At 37.0% G+C, this 20728-nt stretch overlaps 1 protein-coding gene across 1 annotated transcript in view; it reads right to left on the bottom strand.

Annotated features, from left to right (window-relative positions):
* LOC135474842 (basement membrane-specific heparan sulfate proteoglycan core protein-like) overlaps positions 1–20728 on the bottom strand; it is a 150482-nt gene that overhangs the window by 113296 nt on the left and 16458 nt on the right. The window contains 3 exon segments of the mRNA XM_064754457.1: positions 5857–6008; positions 10288–10462; positions 13317–13488. Of these exon segments, the coding sequence (XP_064610527.1) occupies positions 5857–6008; positions 10288–10462; positions 13317–13488 (499 nt within the window).

The raw sequence follows: 20728 nt of genomic DNA, 5'->3' as shown, positions 1-20728 counted from the left end.
GACTTATGATCATGCATGGACAGGGGTGATCCGGATTATCATTAATCTGATAATGATCCATTATTCAGATTATTATACACATACAACTGAAAACCAGTCAATACCACACAACAACCATGCTAAGCACAGCAATGTTATACTATTTATATCCCAACTCAGGTTGTACAGGTTTCCGCTACAAAGGAGATCAAGTATGACAGAGTTAATTACAACAAAGAAGACAATGAATTGCCAGTGTCTATTGCAGAGTTCACAATATGTACCTTCTATCAGACCAAACACCAACTTTATGACACAAACATGCCAACCAAACAAAGATAAGCGAAGAAAGAAACAGCGTCAACATTTCACACAGTGCAGCTATACAAAAATCAAAAATGTGGTTTTGGGTGGTTGTCCATGAAGTTTTATTGAAGTACTATTTGTGTTTAACAACTTGCTTTGTGTAAAACACATTTGCTAAACGGATTCCTGGACGCCCAAGGTACTGGTACATTCACACGTAGTCCTCATCAAGGTATATCTTAAGGGAATGGAAACAAATGGAACAAATACAAAGCACTAGCACGCAGTACGTCCCATTAACCGTTTCATGAGAGATATGGTGTGGAGTAGAGCTACACAACATGGCATGTTTCTGCAAGGTAAGAAAAGCAGCTGGTGCTCACACACCAGCTGTTGAGCCGTCTAAGAGTTTAGTCTACAAACAAATGAGTTCCTCTTCAATACAAAACTATGAGCTTTTTTCACTGTGGAGTTTTATTTTGGGTGTCATGCCAGCTCTTAAAACACATATTTGATAGACAACCCGACTGACGTTATCATTGCTCTTATTATCCTTGGCAGCTTTTCCATGTATTACCTGCATGCTACCCGAATAGGTCCCAAGAGAAGCTGATACTGCAAAACAGCCATGTGGAATATATAATTCTGGAATGTAAGCATTTTCCATGTCCTAAAACCTGTTGCAGTATTTCGTTACTAACTTGACAGGGATGTAATGCCATATACAGTACAGGCAGGAGATTAGCATGATCCTAGAGGTCTTTTAGAGAGTTTGTAGAGGGCCTGTAGAGAGCTCCAGGAGAGACGGTCACCTGCAGAGTCAGTGATCTGTCCACTGTGACTGATCACACACACGTAGATGAGAACTGTTCTGCCTACGTGCTGACTGTGGAAAGTTGACGATGGAAAATTTAATGATGAGATGATTTAAAAGAATTTTTAAAAGACATGAAACTGAGGTTAAATATCTGATGTGTGCCTTTTCGATTACAACGTGGCAACCTTCTTTTGAAGTAATGGTTTACAAGTGAGTCGATGCAAGATTCCCGACATGAGGTGTAAACCTCAGTGTGAGGTACAGATGAGGTGTATATGGGGTGTATGCTTCATGTACACCTTAGTGTGAGGTACAGATGAGGTGTAAACCCCATCTATATTATCTGAGGTGTACTGTACCTCAAGTACACCTCAGCTGTACGCCTATACCTCAGATGTACATCAGGAGCTTTTGAAATCAACACTCAGAAGAACAACACTCTTAGAAACTTTGAAAGTTAAAAAAAATGAATGGTGTACCTCGGGTCCAACTTAGAAACTTGGAGAGTTTTTGAACGGTTTTTGAACACGAGATAATGTACCTCAGATATACCTGAGCAACTTTGAAAGAATCAACACTTAGAAACCTTAACTGACACAAACTATATGGTTTTGAAAGTCTTAACACTGAAATAACAATGAAAACAAAGAAATGAAATAATCTCTTAAAACTGCTGGGGATGGATTCACTGTTTCTGTGTAAATCCATCTTATGCTTAACTTTCTGGGTGGAATATTGGTCAACAATTACTTTTGTAGACAATCAGTAACGTAGGCTAATCTTAAAAACTTCGTTAACACACCAGTCAAATTGAAAAAAAATATACCAGCCATTTTCGGGTTAGCCTAAAGTCTATGGCCTGCTGATTCTGTCCTGAACATGCATTGGGTTTATTTTTTTTCTTTAGTTCTTTCAATATGAGTTTTACACGCATCCTTTAGAAACATAAATACATGAGGTTATTTAGATGTATTTTTTATACAAACACGACAAATGATCACACTAAGGCAAGGCCGCACAAGTCTGCTGTCTGTCTGTGTTGGAGCGATGTCCCAGACGGGAGGCGTGCAATATTGCATGTGCTATATTCACAAGAAAATCGCGCTGGTTTGTAAAGTTTAAGCGAACATTTGTCAACTTTGCTATAAAGTATATGCTGTAAGGTTGTATATGGCATAACATAAATGTATATATCTAAATTAGTACGCTGACCGTCGATACCAATTGATGAATTGGTATATTTACTCCCTTTAATAAATGACTTAATCAAGTTGAACTGATTTTGTTTGTTGAGGTAAGTAACATATCGCAAGATAAACTTTTCGCTTTTCACAGCTGGTATGTGTTCACATAATTGAATACATGGGGGACTGAACCTTCGCTTGCAAACTAGCTAGGATTAGTCAGTAGACGGAACTATATTCATAACTTTGAGGATAATCCTACGTGCCTCAGCAGGTCTCCGACACAGCTCAGTAGAGGGTTCATCGTGCATCTGTAGACCGTCATTCAATATCTCGTAGTGCAATGCGAGCAGTAAAGAATTGAGTTTTAGCCTGGGCTGTACTGTATTCAAAAAGATTTCACTAATACAGGTGTATGAGGATATTCAGATCCATTTATTTGAGCATGTATGTCTGTTTACAGAGTACAGCCTTGTTCTTTAACATGTTGTTTACTACATCAATCCAAACAAAAAGGAATGGATAAATCAAGAACTTTTTTTTTTTTTGATACTGTATTTTAATGCCTTTTTAGATCTTTTTCTAAAAGAATTAAAGACAAATTATGTCAGTCAAGCAGTTAAGATAATAAAACCCAGATCTGTGTGCCATGAAATTGAAGTTGTAGCCCAACACATTTGTGTCATTTTCAGATAATCACAAAACCATTATGTACATGTGTATTTATTACCCTACATCTGTTTGTGTGGTTCTGTTGACTGCTTATTAAACTGGTTGGGAACCCCAAAAATGCAGGTAAAAAATGTGACAGTAAATTAAAATGTGATATCATCATCACCAGATGTTGTAGTTATAAATATACCAAAAACATTTTCTGTAAGACTGTCAGAACAAACTGTCATTCACTTAGCAACAGTATCCAATTATCACTGTTTGCAGGGCGATGAATTTCGAAACATCAAAGTGGAAGCAATGCTAAGCAATCATTTCACAACAGATACGACATTGTAACACTCAAGACTGCATCAGTGTCAAGGTCATGTATACTTTTCAACACCTTATAATAACTCTGCAAAATTCTATCATCCAATAAAGACACACATGTGTACATGGGCTCAGGCAACAGGATGCTTCTCAGACTAAGCTGCAGTAAACATTGAATTACTTGTATCTTAACATCGTTATGAAAGGCTTTAATCAGGAAAACCTGTGGCACAAAACTGTAAACTGGCCTTCCATTAGAATCTGAGAATGGTGGCTGCAAGTCAAGCCAAGGCTCTGGCTTCCCCCTAACACCTGGCGCCTGACACCCCAGCTAGTATATGTACTGGAAGACACCAGGTTTTCCTCCACTTCATATATCTTCACTTGTTGACATCAGTTTGGCAGGGAACCAGACAAATTATCAGAGACTTCTTTACAACAAGCAAATGAGTGGTGTGTTTCTCTTTTTTTCTCTGTTAGCAAGTTCATCTTCACCTCAGGATGGTTCACCTTCCACTTAGAACAGGGTTTTCCCACATAAGTCTTGTTAAGATGATCATGTTCTTACAGTTTTCCTGTTCTCTTAAGTTTTTCACAGTTCTTTGGCCAGATGATTTTAAAGTGGTTAGATACTAGGCTTTAATGCATGTGCTTGAATTGACCCTTATCGATGGTTTTGGCTGCTTCTGGATAATTTTTCCATTGGTGACAACAAACAGGAGACAACTTTTTTTCAGTTTTTGGTCATCCAGGCTAAAAGCACATAAAAACAGCAAACATTCCAATTTGAACTGAACTGAACTGAACTGAAGTGTACCTAATATTCAGTAACTTATACCTGGTTTCAACTTGGGATGCTATCTAATTTATTTACATGATTTTTTTTTTTACGCCAAATTAAAGAAAATTCACTTATACAACAACGCCGGCCAAAACTGCGGTGAAAAGAGACCATGCAGAGCCAGGGGGAAAACCCTCGATCACCTGCAGGTTGCTGTCAGACTTTCCCACACACAGCAAACTTGGGATACTAGTATGCAGTGTTATAAATACATTTATGTGTTTGAGGAAGAAAAAAAGTATAGTTAAGAGCATTCCTAAAAGATGGATAATGCGAAAGGAGAGCTGTGGAACATGTAAACTGAGTGTGCTGCTGAAATTCTGAAGCATTGGCTCTGACAAGTATCCCTGCTATATAAACGTGGATGTGGAACATAATGTTCAACAGCATAAAAGTCAGCATTGTTTGTACCTTTACATTATTTGACTGTCTGCGCTGCTTTTATAATGCATGTGTTTAGAGTTCAAAACTAACAGTGGTCCAAGACCATCAGAATTTTGGTTTGGCTGGTTGAGTAGAATAATACAAGCACTGGTCTGAATGGATTGTGGTGGATCAACATTTAACTCGGTCACCAGACACCATATTTACATTTATACACAATTATCTAAATACACAGCTTCCACTAGATGCTTTACATAAATTACAGAACTGTTTAATTATGCTTTCCTTTATTTAACTGAGGAATGAGCTAATATCCAAGGGGGCTTGGTTAAGATATCATCTACACGTAAGAGACGGGCCAATATGTTCTTCTTGGCCACACCAGAGATTCTGTTGTTAATTTTCCCTGATATTTCAGTCCGTAAATGTAGTACACAGAAATGACACAAACATGCACAATAATGCACCAACCACCTTCAATAGACACACAAACTCATGCAAAGGTACTCGATCTAACCAAAAAACATTCACACACACTTCCACAGAATATACCCTAATTCTTCAACCTTTTCTACCACCTCTGCAAGCAATATTTTGAAACATTCTGAGAGAACTGTGGGATTTAGAGAAATAATTACCATAGTTTTATGAAGCTTTCATCTTTAATGAGACAAACAAATAATTTTAAACTTCATTTTCACAATAACTGTACGCTTAACTTCCACTGAAAAAAGTGCTTTAGTGGTTGAAAAGGTTAAAGATTTACAGTAATCACAATTATAACATAAAATAAAAAATATATAAAACAAACCAAATGGATAAAATCAGGTTGTAAAGTATCACATACAAAAACAAGTAACTACTGAGATTTTAAAGAATTTCATTCAGAGCCAAAACATATAAAATTTTTGGAAAATTTTTGAAAAGTAATTGAAACTACATATAATTCAATTTCATTTTAGAAGATCTTGTGTCTTACGCTCAAAACTGTCCAGCACTAAATCTAACATTTATGTAATCCAAAAACAAATTTCACAGAACAAAACACATACAGTACCTAGTGTATGCTTGATTATGATAAAAAAAGACAGTCTGACTAAAGGCCCTGCATTCAATTCCTTAAAAACACAAATAGCTGATTAACAATAAATACATGAATTAAACTGAAAATACCCCTTTACCATGTTAATAATAACCATAAACTTAAAATATTACACCACAAGAGAAAACCAGCAAAATAAAGTAAAGCAAACTGTAGATATTAACGAACTTGAAATATTAATAATTAACACAATAGTTGGGGAAAAAATATTTAAAAATTCAAAGAGCCCAGTAAATCAAATATGTATTGATGTACTTACCCCTTCGCAGTTCTCTGAACCCGAATCCTAGAGGACTAACCCTGTTTGCTCCCAGATAACCATCATTGACAACTGAGTTGAGTGTACTGTAGAGTTGTTGTCTATCGTAATAACCCTGAGTTCCCAGGTCAAGGGAGACAAGCACGCCAGACCTGTGCACAAATAAAGGGATGTTACCACTCAACTACAGCTTGGTCAGCTGAACTAAAGATACAGTAGGTCATTAACACAGAGTACAAGTACATATATATCTCCTAGAAATGTGAATGCATCCACATGTACTTTATAGGAACTTAACTAAAATGAGACAGAAATAACCTAAAACTAAATCCATATGCACTGTATTACAGTACCGTAAATCTCTTAATTCCGGGTAATAAATCAACCGACTGAACAAAAACTGTCACTTCAGGTATAACGTACAAAAATATTAACATTCTAACAGACAATAATCGGCATTTCTGCCTGTAAGGTCTGTTAGTCAAATTTTCAACATTTGGCCTCCTTTCTTTAATATGGGCCATTCATTCAATCAGGCGCCTGAGTGTAAAAAGAAAAAAAATACCTGTCACTGAAAAAAAAAAAAAAACACATACCAGTAATACTGTATAAAGGGTGCAAGATAGCTCCATTGTTATAATGCAATAACTGAAAACACTGCAGTTGGTAGCATTGATCATAGCCTTTGACCTTGATGAATGCCAATGTAGATGTACAAACTGTTTTTCTTTGGTTCAAATACATTTGCCTTTTTTTTTTTCTTTTACTATCCTTAAGGTGCTCCCACAGAGAGGGTTTCACGTGGTTCAGACCAGATTCCAATGACGCAAGTGCATTATTTTACAACTGTCCTGCTTAGCCATTCCAGGTATTTATATGCACTTGTGTTGTCCCTGCTATGAGTCTGAATGATAGAACTGTTTTTTGTTTAAAATTGTCCTTGAGAGTTATTTTCATACTTGCATGTCATATCCTCCCAAATGTATTCTGGTGATTTCACGACATTAACATGCAATATTATACCCATCAAGATTCTAAATTCATTTTGGTCAATTCTGTGTCTATTGTGCCACGCTTCATTTGAATCCTATCATCTCCTAAAGGAGAAAACTTTCCTATGTACATAATATTATGACTATTATATATGTACAAGTAATGAAATTTCATGACATCTACTTGAAACTGCAAAATCAAAATCAATACTATCCATTTTAAACTCTTTGTCAAGGCCTCCGCAACCACGAAGCGATATTGCAAAATTTTAATCATTTTAAATTTGTTATGTTCCTTTCTATTGTTTTGACTGAAATTTGTTGTAAAATTACTTACCCCACATTTATGTTATCAAGCAATGTCATTACATTAGAAATAACAAATTCAAAGTGATTTAAAATTTTGACTTAAGTCTAAGATCGCTTCGTGATCGCGGGGGCTGGAGTGCATTCTTACTCTTATACAAGTACATGCAGTTTACATGTATTTCAGGGCTTATTCCAGGCACTACTCATCCTGCATGTGTTAAGTACGATGTTAAACTCCAAGCACTCACTCACTCATCCTGCATGTGTTAAGTACGATGTTAAACCCCAAGCACTCACTCACTCACTCATCCTGCATGTGTTAAGTACGATGTTAAACCCCAAGCACTCACTCACTCACTCATCCTGCATGTGTTAAGTACGATGTTAAACCCCAAGCACTCACTCACTCATTCACTCATCCTGCATGTGTTAAGTACGATGTTAAACCCCAAGCACTCACTCACTCATCCTGCATGTGTTAAGTACGATGTTAAACCCCAAGCACTCACTCACTCACTCATCCTGCATGTGTTAAGTACGATGTTAAACCCCAAGCACTCACTCACTCACTCACTCATCCTGCATGTGTAATTATACGTCTTCAACTTGAGAACAGCCATTTGCTCATCCTTCATACTTTGCTTGTACTTCTCGATTAACACTACTTTCATAGGACTGATGTGTGTATTCCTAACATTTTCTCCTTCACACTAAAAGTTAGCGAGTCTTTCCAAATCTTTCGCCTTTCTACAGGTATAGTTTTATATTGGCTATGACTTTACAATGCAATGCTCTGAGTACTCAGATGTAGACTTTGTCTCACTCAAGTGATTACTACACAGGACAGGAAAAATACATATCACTTACTTCAAGAACAGTGAAGTTACAGTACTAGTTCTAAATCCATCCACAAAAGTACTATTTATGCCAGAACACATGCATGTACATTATCAACATCTTATCTAACAAGCCACTGCATCCATTGTTCTCCAGGTCTTTCTGGCAATAAACGGTTTCCGTTATATACACTTGCCAAAGGTCAATGGTTTACTCTGTGCACTCCAGTTTCCTGCACCCATAATATACTCTCTAGCTGCACAGCCTACATATATTTGTGAATAAAGCATTAAACAACAATCAACATTGTTTTTTTATACATTTAAAGACTTCATACTCTGAATAAAGAATTTCTTGCTTAAATTTTTAATTTAAAAATTTGTTTAAATACCTAAAACATTGAACTGGTTTAGCGTGAAAGATTTAGAAATGAGCATATATATCATGTACAAATACTAGGGTTTTTTTTTTTTCTGTTTTAATTTTTTGTAGGGTATTTAGGGTAGGTGGTGGTGTCCCCAGATAAACCTGTGCACAAAACGAGCCACATGTGAAACAAGGGAGAAACTGGTGACACATGGCCTACAGTACAGCTCTATCAACACCATATGAGAGTTTCCATGCCTTTCTTAACTCACAGCTCTAAATACTGGTACAGCACAGCTACTATTTCAATGATACCTCCACTGGGCCAGACTATTTAAACAGGAAATCTGGCAACTGCAATAGGCTAGGACAGAAGAGAATACATAAAAATCCAAAAGCCTTTTAAGACCCACACTTGAGGATGTAATTATTATTTATACATATGTATATTCAAATGCCTTTTATGTGGTCAACATACTTGTAACACTGACTACAAATTTTGACTTCAAATCATCTAGTCTTGGTTACCTTATGAACATATATGTTTACAAAAAGAACTTCGGAATTTAGATTGGATCAAACGAGAAAAAACTACAGTTAAAAACAAATTTGATCATATGTCATTGCAGCATGACATTCCTGCAGATTTGAAACTTGGTAAAACATACAGGTTGTAGTCTGTCGTTTCCTACTTATAACTAACATGGTCCCTGAGCCATGTCAAGCGAAAAGATATCAGGCATAAATCTGGTCTTCTGATGTTTAGTTAACCAAACGGAATTTGTCTGGCTTATGTTAACGTATGCATGAAGTTGTCTTTGACCACAAACTAGTTTCAGCACGGCAAGTTAACCACAAGTATGTAATCTTTCAGCCCCAGATTTTTTAAACTAATTACACTGTCATTTAAAGATAGCAAATCAGCACAAAATTTTTTATTGAAAGTTGAAACTTGATTTTCCTTATATTAAACAGCTACAAGGCTCAGGAGGATAATACCTACAGCAGCAATATTATTAAGTATTCCTGAGGTCATATTTTTACTTATTTTTACATATTTTTTTCTGATTGTTGTTTGACGCAATACTGGTTCTCAGATAGCACTGTGCACACGTTACATGCACTAAAGCCCAATGAACAAAGAGAAGAACAGGGGCCATCTTTGGCTAACTCCATCTTTGGCTAGTTAAAATGATTTAATTGTCCTGCAAAAATGAGGCGACTTAATTGAGTTAAGTTTATCTGTCCACAAAAGAATAAAACTTTTGTTTAAGCCAATTACATTAAATGACCCAAAATTTGTTACCAAAAAATCACATTTTTATAGGCAAAAAAATGTCATAAAATGACACTTGATATGATAAAACTTAAATCCTTCCCATAGGCCATTTTACCACCTTCGAAACAAACCAGATCACAGCTTTTTAAGATCAATAGATCTCGAAGAATTACGCAAAATGTGCAACTTGATAATAATAATGGGCCAAATTTTTGGCCATTTACTCTAACTTACATTTACTCTAACTTACATTTACCCTAACTTAACTGGCTAACATTTGGTTACACGTACATATAGGTAAAGTTTTAACCAGTTCATAGTTTATGAGCCCAATACAATATACATTTGTCTACAATGAATTAAACTGTTCTTTTACGTAGAACTCAAAGGGAAAAAAATTTTGGATAAGCGTTATGGAAACCCTCCCCACACACACACCACAGTAGCCTTGTGCACATACATGTATGTCAAGACAGTAGACTCCATTACAGCCTACAGGGGTGAGAACACACTCAGCAAAATCCAACATGATAAGGTTATTCTTAGATAATTAATACCTAGAGGCAAAGAAATACTCCTCCTTTTCAACCATAATGGGAATTCCTTGAATGTCTACAAGTACTTTGTAAATAAAGTATAAAGACTTACCCAGAAGGTTGGAATTGGATAACTGTGGCCATTTGCTGGCCCTCAGTAGTGGCATATAACTGTTCTATGTCGAGAGATAGCAAGCGGGCAAGTTGTTGAAATCTTGACGTAATCCGACTGGCTAAAGCATCTTCATACGTTAAGGATGTAAAATTTATAGTCACTCTGTAATACTCTACAAAGTAAAATCAAAGAAAAAAGATAATGATTACAATGACAGGGTAAATATGATACATCATACAGATACGTATATACACCAAAACAAGGAACTATTTAGTTTCTGGTCCCAATAAAATAACACTGGTTTTGGGTTTACAATCTGATAATTAACAGTACAGGAAACAAAGCCAATACTCTGGGCTTCATCTGAAAGTTACATATGCAGACACCTTCAGTACATACATTTATATGAATTCTAAAGCTGGACAAATCAGAGGCCCGATTCAACAAAGCCATTCTGACATTCCTCTAAAAGATTAAAACCCTGTAAAGGCATTGTTTCTGGTGCTGGAAATTGAGATTTTGGCAGATTTATTTTAAGACAACATGCGTTTACGACACATTTTAATTTCTAATGCTTAAAAATAAGCTCTAAAGTTGACTTTTATACTTGGACTTTCAAAGTCTGAAATGACTTTGTGCAACTGGTTCCGTGTCTTTAGTATAATCTCCATTACACTAGATTTTGCAACATAACAAGCTAGTACTGTAATTCTTCAGCCTTTTCCCTTGTTTGCAAGGTGTTTATTCAAGCATACTCTGAAGGCTTAATCCTGTTAGCTGATAAAATTATACTTTTTGTGAAGCTCTGAAACTAGCCAATCCAACCAATGTAGTTTGTTGTGTCTAAAATCAAATTAAAAATGTGTACAAAGTGCACTGAAAGATGATCTTTCATATGTGAAAAAGTTGGGGAAATAGGGTAATGCAAGGTTTAAAAATATCATTATGCGTGTTCATCTTAAATACATGTATTTAACTCATACAATGTAAACGGACTTGACGAAAACCTTCACTTCCATACAGGTCTATTTCATACACAAAATGTATACAGGAATCCTTGTGCAATATATTCTGGCTGTATCCTTCACAACTCCCTGGGATGTTATGAAGTTTCTTGTGGTTGTGGAAAGATCTAGGTTACATATGACAGATGGTAAGTTCCTGGTTACAGGGCTGGGTAAAGCCACCACAAACCTCCCTGTCAGACAGACCTGAGGAAAACATTCCCACAACCCATCACATTTCTGAGAGTCCAGGCACCACTTTTGGTTTACAAGCCTGTGACTTTTAACACAGACACAAACACAACACAGAGATTAAAACTTGCATTTTTAACATGGTTGAAAATGAGACCCTCACAAGGGGGGGGCAGGCCAAAAAAGAAAAGGGCTTGTCTGTTTATGGTTTGACACTACACAGGCAAAATAGATTCCATGTCAAAGAAAACAGAAGTGGAAGACAAAGAAAGTTGACCAAGGTTTGACATGAACAAGTGTGTAAGTATAGGCTCCAAAAACTGCTGACAAGTATCTTGTTTCCTACAAAAATAAACACAATTTTCTTTGAGCTGCTAAAGCTTATAAACAGCACCAGGACAAATTCCAAAGAACTGTTTTAGATCAGCTCCTTTTGGGCAACATTTCCAATGTACTGTATACAACTCAAATGGTCTCATGTTCAAATTCTTGTCACTGTATATGAAATGTGTGATAACAGAACCACAGTAAATGAATTTACAGCCTATGATTATTTATTTATTCCACTGTTATCAAGAATTTCGAGTCTCTTGTACACCTCCATCATTTGGCAAAACCGCCAATGAAATTCCACTCTATAAACCTAAAATCTAGGTTTTCAAAATGCCAAGAACTCAGACTCAGTTAATCTTTATTCGGCACATTGTTTTCCTACACCTTCTACATGTGCGCGGGATGGACCACTTTAGTATTTATATAGCCAAGTGACCCAAATAGCCTCACACCTGCTGGCAATAATAAAGTATAGTTGTCAAACACATAAAACCTGCCTGTTCATAGCTCTCAGCTGTCTTATTAAAGCTGTGAGGTTTACAGACATGTATGCACACAGTAGCCAGCATGCACCATAGACAAACCTCCCAAGGCTCTCATGATGGCCATTTGTCAACAATGAACAATGAACAATGACTACAGTAAAGACCAATCACACCGAGCAATGTTTTACAAGTATCCCTACATATTTCTAACTTCCATGATTATCTGACAAAAATTATCTAGTCTTCTGTTTCAGCGTCTTCAGTGACTGTGTAAATGTAGACTGAGGATGAAAAGCCTTTCACGCAAGTTCGAAGTCAAAATCCCTACCCGGGTGTCCCATGTTAGCTAGCTACATACATGTATATGTGTAGTACTTGGAAAAACAGATCAGAGAACAGCATAATACATGAAAACACTGAATGATCTTGACCTTCGACAAACATGAAGTGAATATTTTTTCCACATTAATCTGGCATCTTTTTTCAGTGAGAAAAACTTTTACAACTGCACAACTGACAGTGATCTAAGTTGTACCTTTTTCATCTATGCATCAAGTGGAATGTAATGATACATATGGTCATGTATTCAACAGAAACGCTAGCTGGTTAAAGCATTAATAAATACAGCTGTATGACAGAGCGATGAAACTCAATTTACCTAAAATGCTGTGTTGTCATCACATTAAACAGACAATCAACAATGCAAAGGGACCATGTCCTAACCCTTTATGCTCATAAACACATGTATCAAATCTTCATAATCTGCAGGGACACATATAAGGGATGTACAGTGTAGTAGTGCTTCAGTGGATTAGTAGGGGCAGGTATGCAGATATGGCATGATTATCAGGGACAGGTATGGGGGGATAAGGCAGTGCTTACCTGGATAATCAGGGACAGGTATGGGGGGATACAGTAGTGCTTACCCAGATAATCAGAGACAGGTATTGGCGATAAGGTAGTGCTTACCTAAATAATCACGGACAGGTATGGGGGATAAGGTAGTGCTTACCTGGATAATCAGGGACAGGTATAGGGGATAAGGTAGTGCTCCCTTCCTCCTCATCATTGCCTGAGCCATCAGACTGATCATTTAAAAAATCCTCATCATCTTGTAATGTGGAATCTACTGCACGTTTTTTAACAGAATGTTCAGCTACATCGGTAAATTCAAAGTCTTTTTCCTGAAAAAAAGAGAAAGAGAAATAAGACCATTAGAAAACTGAAATTGAATCCAAAAAGCAAACACACACACAAAGGGACTAAGAAATCAACTATACATGTATGTATCAACATGAAAGTATATATACGAATCCATGCAATCCAACAAAAACTGTGAAACACATGTCACAGGCTTTATTCCTGCCTGCCTGTATACATATAAGTATATGTATACTTGAAAGGTACCCAGCACAACTCAGACAAGAAAAAGATGAGAAAAAATGCCCACAGAGGTCAAATGAAACATCATCCAGAACACCATTTGAGAGATCAAGAAATAATTTTGTACTTCAAACCAAAATATCCCTCATTTTGACACAAATGCCTTGCCAAGTTGATAATTTCCTATGAACTCCAGTCACTGTATTTGTTCAACATACATGTATATGATGTGCCCAAAGCCATGCACATGGACTTCACTGTAAATATGCAGTCAAATTATTACCTACAAGTACAATAAAGTGGTCTGTGAGTAACTTGGTAGGTCGGTCCCAGAGTCAGTCAATTTTTTGAAATCCTACCTTTTAACAGGGCCATTCACTTAATGTGGGGCCCTCAGTGCAAGATGACACGAAACCCACCACATTAGATTAGAATTTGACTGAGAAAAAATTACTTCTTGTGGTAAAACTTATATTTTTGCCAGTAGAATATCGCCCTACCTTCCAACACCTTTCTACGAAATTCAAGGAAACTTTCTGAAGCAGGGAAAATAAGTGACTTCGTCACACTCGAAATTTGAGGTCAAATATAGTAAATATCTTCAAATATGGAATAATAGAAAGCCTTTGGGGTTCCTGCCAGTGTTATTTTTTTCTGTTTTGGTAACTGGTTTGTTCATTTCATGTTTCTTATACATGAACCTTCTCTTTGTGGTGAAATAAAAAATAAATTTTGTAATATTTGAAATTTATATGCTTTCAAATTGTATGTACATGTACATCATCACGCACATGTAAATGTCACATTTACAGTATTCGATACTGCACCCAGCATACAAGAATATCACTGTAGCTAGATCCATGTATCAGTGACCTGTTTCTTCTTTTTTTCATAACTTTCATTACTCACATATCAACTTTTAAACTATCAGATGTCAAATTCCATTGACAAAAAAAACAAGTTGCGAGAAGAAATCCCTTCAAGTTGACGTCTGAACAAAACACAGAACGACCATAATTAGAGAGGGGACAAAAACTTTCGTACTTACGGAACCTGTTTCATATTAATAGAAAAACAGTTGTTATTGTTCCCGACTTCACAGGTACAGTATACATGCCTGGAAATATGTTTAGTTCTGTTACAAAACTCTCATTGCACTGTACGGCCATATTACTACATATACCGCTAAATGAAACAAACATCTTATTTCAGCAGGTTCAAACATAGGTGAGCTTTCAGACAAATACAATGTAATGTACGTGTCAGACTTCTTAACATAATTTCACCCCATAAACTATTAATATATGTACTTTGTGAGTAGCGAAACCCTGTTTGACAAGGTTACGTGTTTTAACTACACAACCGGATTTCAATGGATATCTTAATTTCATCTCATAATACGTGTGCATGTACATGTACTTTCAAATTTTGGAATTTTTTTATCTCCATTTTAGAATTCACTCATCCATATTAAACTGACTATCCCCCCTGATGTTTGGCTGTAATGATAACTTGGTCTGACCACAGGATTTCATGGATAAAGGTAACATTAGTCTGAACTAAGAGGGGCTAGGCCATGCTGCCAGTGAAGGTGCTGCAGCTTTGTGCCCACATGTACACATCTAGCATTTTGACATAATGAACAGTTAGATATGCATGTGCATCTAGATATTGCTGCATACCATGACCCTGCATTCTCACACATAAAAACACATAATCACTAATTTTTGAACAAAAAAAATAATAATAATAAATAATTTCATAAAGTAGATTAATGACCATTTGCTCTAATGTAGCAGTATACATGTATAGCCTGTATGCCCAAATGATGATAACTGAAACAGATTTTTTTCCAAAAACAGAACCCTAGATTTCTGTGCATATACATGTACAGCTATATGTGAAAGGAAACATATTATCAGGTGGAGTGTCCAGAGGACAGGTGGACAACCATAAAACCAGGCAGACAATGGTGACCACCTTACACCCTTGTACATGTGGAGAACATGCACAAGGCTTGATATGGTCTCTGATCACCTGTGATGTACCTGTCCAGTAAAGGCCGGCAGCACCCCCTGCACCAGAGGGCCTGGGGGGCCTGAGAGCCAGAGAAGTAAGGTCCTGTTAACAGGGCTACTCTGGACCCTAATGTAAACAGTCCATACCACCAGGGTCAATATTGATTGTAGATCTGGAAAGTTGTGGGCGGCAGGTATGGTTAAAACGGGACACGTACAGAGGGGTTACTCTACAGCTAGTGCTCCAGAAAAGGAAGCAGGGACCTACAGAAATGCTCCTACATAGACATTTGTGTACATACAAGGCCACCATTCACTAACCTTAACACATGTATATACTCAACCATTAGCTTTCACACATGCAGTACTACATAGGGCTTACACGTGCAATATGGAAGATATCAAAACTCATTCATATTTTCATATTACAATATATGTAATGGTGCAGTACACCTCATTTGGCAGTAAGCATTTTTCCCAGCCCATGTTAAGTTCGTGTAGTTGTTTCCTTCATATGGTCACATATGTGCGTGTGTCCGCTTAATGCAAAGTGTACCACAGGAGTTAGTATATGGGCATGGTTTATCAAGCCAGCAAGGTGTTATTATCAATGGCTGTCTAGTCGGTCATCAACTTTTAGTGAACTTTGAATTTAACTGTGCTGTGAAAACTGTTTCAGTGATACATGTACATAGGTGAAATAAGTGGTGACCTGCATAAACATTTTTACATGTTTAGTTTGTTGATCTATAAATAGCATATACAGTACCTGCTTACATGATAACAGTTCAAACATCCACTGAAAACACAGACAAATTGTTATTGTGTTTCTAAGTTAGCAATGAAGACTGAAGGTTAGCTGCCAAGAAATAATACTATTTAAAAGGAATAAAACATACAGCCCTTGGAATGGTGTACATTTGTTCTTTTATTTTCATTCTACTGTGTAAAACTTTTTGCTAAGTTTCCTGTACAACCAACCATATGTAACTTATTATATTTTAGCTTAGAATAAAACATTTGAGCAAATTTTAAGCAGTGTGCAACACATTTGAGCAAATTTTAAGCAGCATGCAACACATTTGACCAACATTTACAACACTTAAAATATTTGCTGATGTGTTTTTTCAACACATCTGAGGTAATACTTTTTATGTACCAGACTATATTTTATCAGAAATCCCTTTGAACATATGCATGCACAAGATGTCAGGTTTATAAGGTACCAGTAGGCAACTATTATATAGAACTCGGGAAACAACCCAGCCTTCCAAAACAATCTGCTGTGTTATGTATGCCACTGATAAACTCGGTAATGCAATATAATTGATTTTCATTCACTTGGGCAGCAAAGGCTCTTGGTACTATAATATCACATGTGCCACCTCTTTAACAAAATTATAGCCTGCAAAAACACTACCTCACACCCATGTCCCCCACAGCTCACTCTCTTCGAAGCTTCCGTGGACTAGCGGTTAACGTGCTAACACAACTTAATGAACCAGTACCCTATCACACTGCAACTGCCTTGAGTTCAAGTCCAGCATATGCTGGCTTCCTCTGGTGGTACACGAGAAGGTCTTCCAGCAACCTGTGGATGATCGTGGGTTTCCCCTGGGCTCTGCCTGATTTCTTCCCATTATAATGTGGCCTCTGTTGTATAAGTGAAATGCTCTTGAGTACGGCATAAAAAACCAATCAAATCAATCAGATTCCCCCACCCACCCTCACACACAAACAAGCGTATCGCTAATCCCCAAGCCCCTGATGTACCTACTGTTCCTGGAGCTGACAACATAACAGTCACACCATGTGGGTGCAAGAAGGCTACACCGAAAGAAGGACGACAAATTAAAATACAACATAAATGTTTGTAAAACGAGTACATGGTCATGTATACAGGAAAATCAATTTTAGTGTTTTAAATATACATGGAAATGCTACAGTTGATTCATGTATACACAAAAAACCTGCTGTATATAATATGTATGTGATGAGCTAACACAAGTGGTGGTTGTATTGCAACAACATCTGGCCCGCACCCGTGCAGCCGCAGCCCACTTCCACCAAGACAACCACAGGCATGTAAGTGCACCATTTTGTCTGGGTCTGTTGACCACATATTCTCTCAGCTATATCGCACTACATCTGCTGGGGCCTGGGAAATAGGAGCCCTTTCACAGGACTCTCAGAATTCTGTATGATCTGAAAGCATCGAGCATTCTTTTAGTGCAGATCAAATTTACATAGGATAATATCCCAGTATTTCAGCTAGCTTATGAACATCTTGCAGATTTACATGTAGCTTTCTAGACATACAAGCAAATCAACAAGTCAACTATGATTTTAGTCCCCCTGCACACATAATAAGGGCTGTTAACATCTATGTATGTAAGCCAAAGAAACATACACTAATTGATATGTACTTGCCACCTCAATCACACTTACAAGTAGTATCTGTAACAATGTCAGATATATGTACCATTACATGCATATTCATTCTACATGTACACCTGCAGTGTTGCAATGGTTACACATATCTTTGGATGAGCTAAAAGAACATAACATAGTTTAAGAGATATGCTAGCATTTTGTTTGATTGTTTGCTTGTTCGACATAGGGTTAGCCAGCTACTCGCTCACCCATCTGGGTGAAATGGAAAAATGTTGCTATTTGGACACCTTGTTTTCAGCACTCTTAACATGCGAGAAATAGCAGAAAATGAAATCTGGACAGCTGCTATAACAAAATTGCCTAAAAAATGGATCTTTAGGCCCTCTCTGTCACATTACTAGCTAACGCCCTGTTGTTCGATTAGGATTTTAATGTCTCCTTGTAGCAAGCCAGATTAAATGCCAACACAGTTATTGTGCCGTCTCATGGGAACACCATGCTGATGATATTACATACAATGCCCTAACCAGTCAAAGTATGCCGACACCTTTTACACTGTGCCAACGAAGGCAGCAGTATGATTACTTATGTTAAAATCATTGGTAGGATTCCATTCAGGATTGTACCCAGTTCTACCAATTATGATGCAGACACTCTATTTATTTATTTATTTATTTGATTGGTGTTTTACGCGGTACTCAAGAATATTTCACTTATATGACGGCACCAGCATTATGGTGGGAGGAAACCGGTCAGAATCCGGGAAACCCACGACCATCCACAGGTTGCTGGCGGACCTTCCTAAGTACGGTTGGAAAGGAAGCCAGCACTGAGCTCTATGGTTATAGATGTGCTGGTGAGCTGTTTTGACAATAAATGTGCTGGTCAACTGTAGTGCTAATAGATCTGTTTTTCAGCTGTATCGATTACAGATGTTTTGGTGAGCTGTTGTGATTACAGATCTGTTGGTCCGCTTTAATTGTAATAAATCTCCTGGTAAGCTGTATACAGTGATTATACATCAATCTGTGAGCTATAATGATAATAGATTTAATGGTGAGCTGCAATGGTGAGCTGCAATGGTTATAAGATCTGTTGGTGAGCCAACTGGTTATATATATTTGTTGTTGAACTGTAATGGTAAAAGATCTGTTGGTGAGCTGTAACAGTAATAAGATCTGTTGGTGAGCCTACTGGTTATATACATTTGTTGGTGAACTGTAACAGTAGTGGATTTGTTGGTGAGCTTTCTTAAACAGTAATACTGTACATCTTTCGATCTTTTTGACATCTAAAGCACTTTTTTCAATAGGATTTATGCATATAATTATTTGGAAATGACACCAAAAATGATATATTTGGGTAGATCTACTGGTGAACTGTGGTGAGTATAGATTTGCTGGTGAGCTGTTTACAATGGTTATAGATCTGCTGGGTAGATATAGTTGCAAACAAGATCTGCTGGTGAGCTGTAATGGCACTACCGGTGTTTTGTTACTGTAAAGATTTATTAGTAAGGTAAATGTGCCAAAATGCAACAAATATAATGGAATGACCATCAAACCCAGCACATGTTGGACTTTCCCACTATTTTTCAGAATGTAGACATACAATTAAGTTGATGCATTGCAGACATCATTGTTCCTGGAGTGAATGTAAGGAAAGGTTAAGCAGGAGTCATATGTTAGTAGGCTGTGCCTCATATTGGACTGTTATACATGAACATGTCATATACTCAACTTCTCACATATGGTACTGGTTTTCAGACCCACACATATCCCAGTCAACTCCCAGTCTAAACAGGCAGTCTGAGTAAGAAGTGACTCTCACAACTAGTTCACCAGTCTGTAACCTTTTACACCGAATTACTCTACAAATAACTACATGGACCAAACTCCCTAAAAACAGAGTATTCAGAAAACAAAAGCACACAAAGGCTTTTTTTTTTAAATACAATGTGTACATGCACATGTACATGTATGTAAATATATACATGTTATCAGCGACTTGTTAACTGACTGATTTCTCACTTGTCTCCGGATTCTTAACATAAACAACAAGCACAGAGAAGTGTACATGTATATACATGTATGCCATGTATAGAAAGACATGTACATGGAAGGTTCACTTTCACTTGTTAAGTCTCATAAATTCACATATTTTCCTGATAACAATCAATGTAGTCGCGGTGCGCTAGCTGTGCTATTGGAATGCAGTGCTGTGAATGGTACCAGAAAATTTACTGCAGCGGAACAACACAGTTACATGAATTTTAATCAGAACATGCTGTTTTAATAGATATGTAGTATATGCACAGTGTGACATGTAGACTGGATGCTGCATGGTAATAAACTCACTGTAGTTTGCTTCTGACACTGAATATACTGAATCTGCCAGTCATATACATGTACATGTTGTTGACCTACATGTATGTGCAATGAAACCAAATCTGGCCAGACACCTCTAGGTTCTTAGGATTTCGAGTTTTTCTTGAACTTCTTAACATAATCAAAACTGTTTGACATTGGTTGGTTTGGGTTGGATTTAGTTGCTTATGATCAGCCTGCCTTAAGTTAGCCTGTTCCTGATCATCAGTTGCAATGATGAAATTCAATTTCAATGGGTTTAA

Source organism: Liolophura sinensis, chromosome 9, assembly GCF_032854445.1.
Source record: "Liolophura sinensis isolate JHLJ2023 chromosome 9, CUHK_Ljap_v2, whole genome shotgun sequence".
Lineage (NCBI taxonomy): Eukaryota > Metazoa > Mollusca > Polyplacophora > Chitonida > Chitonidae > Liolophura > Liolophura sinensis.
This window is presented reverse-complemented; position numbering and strand designations above follow the sequence as displayed.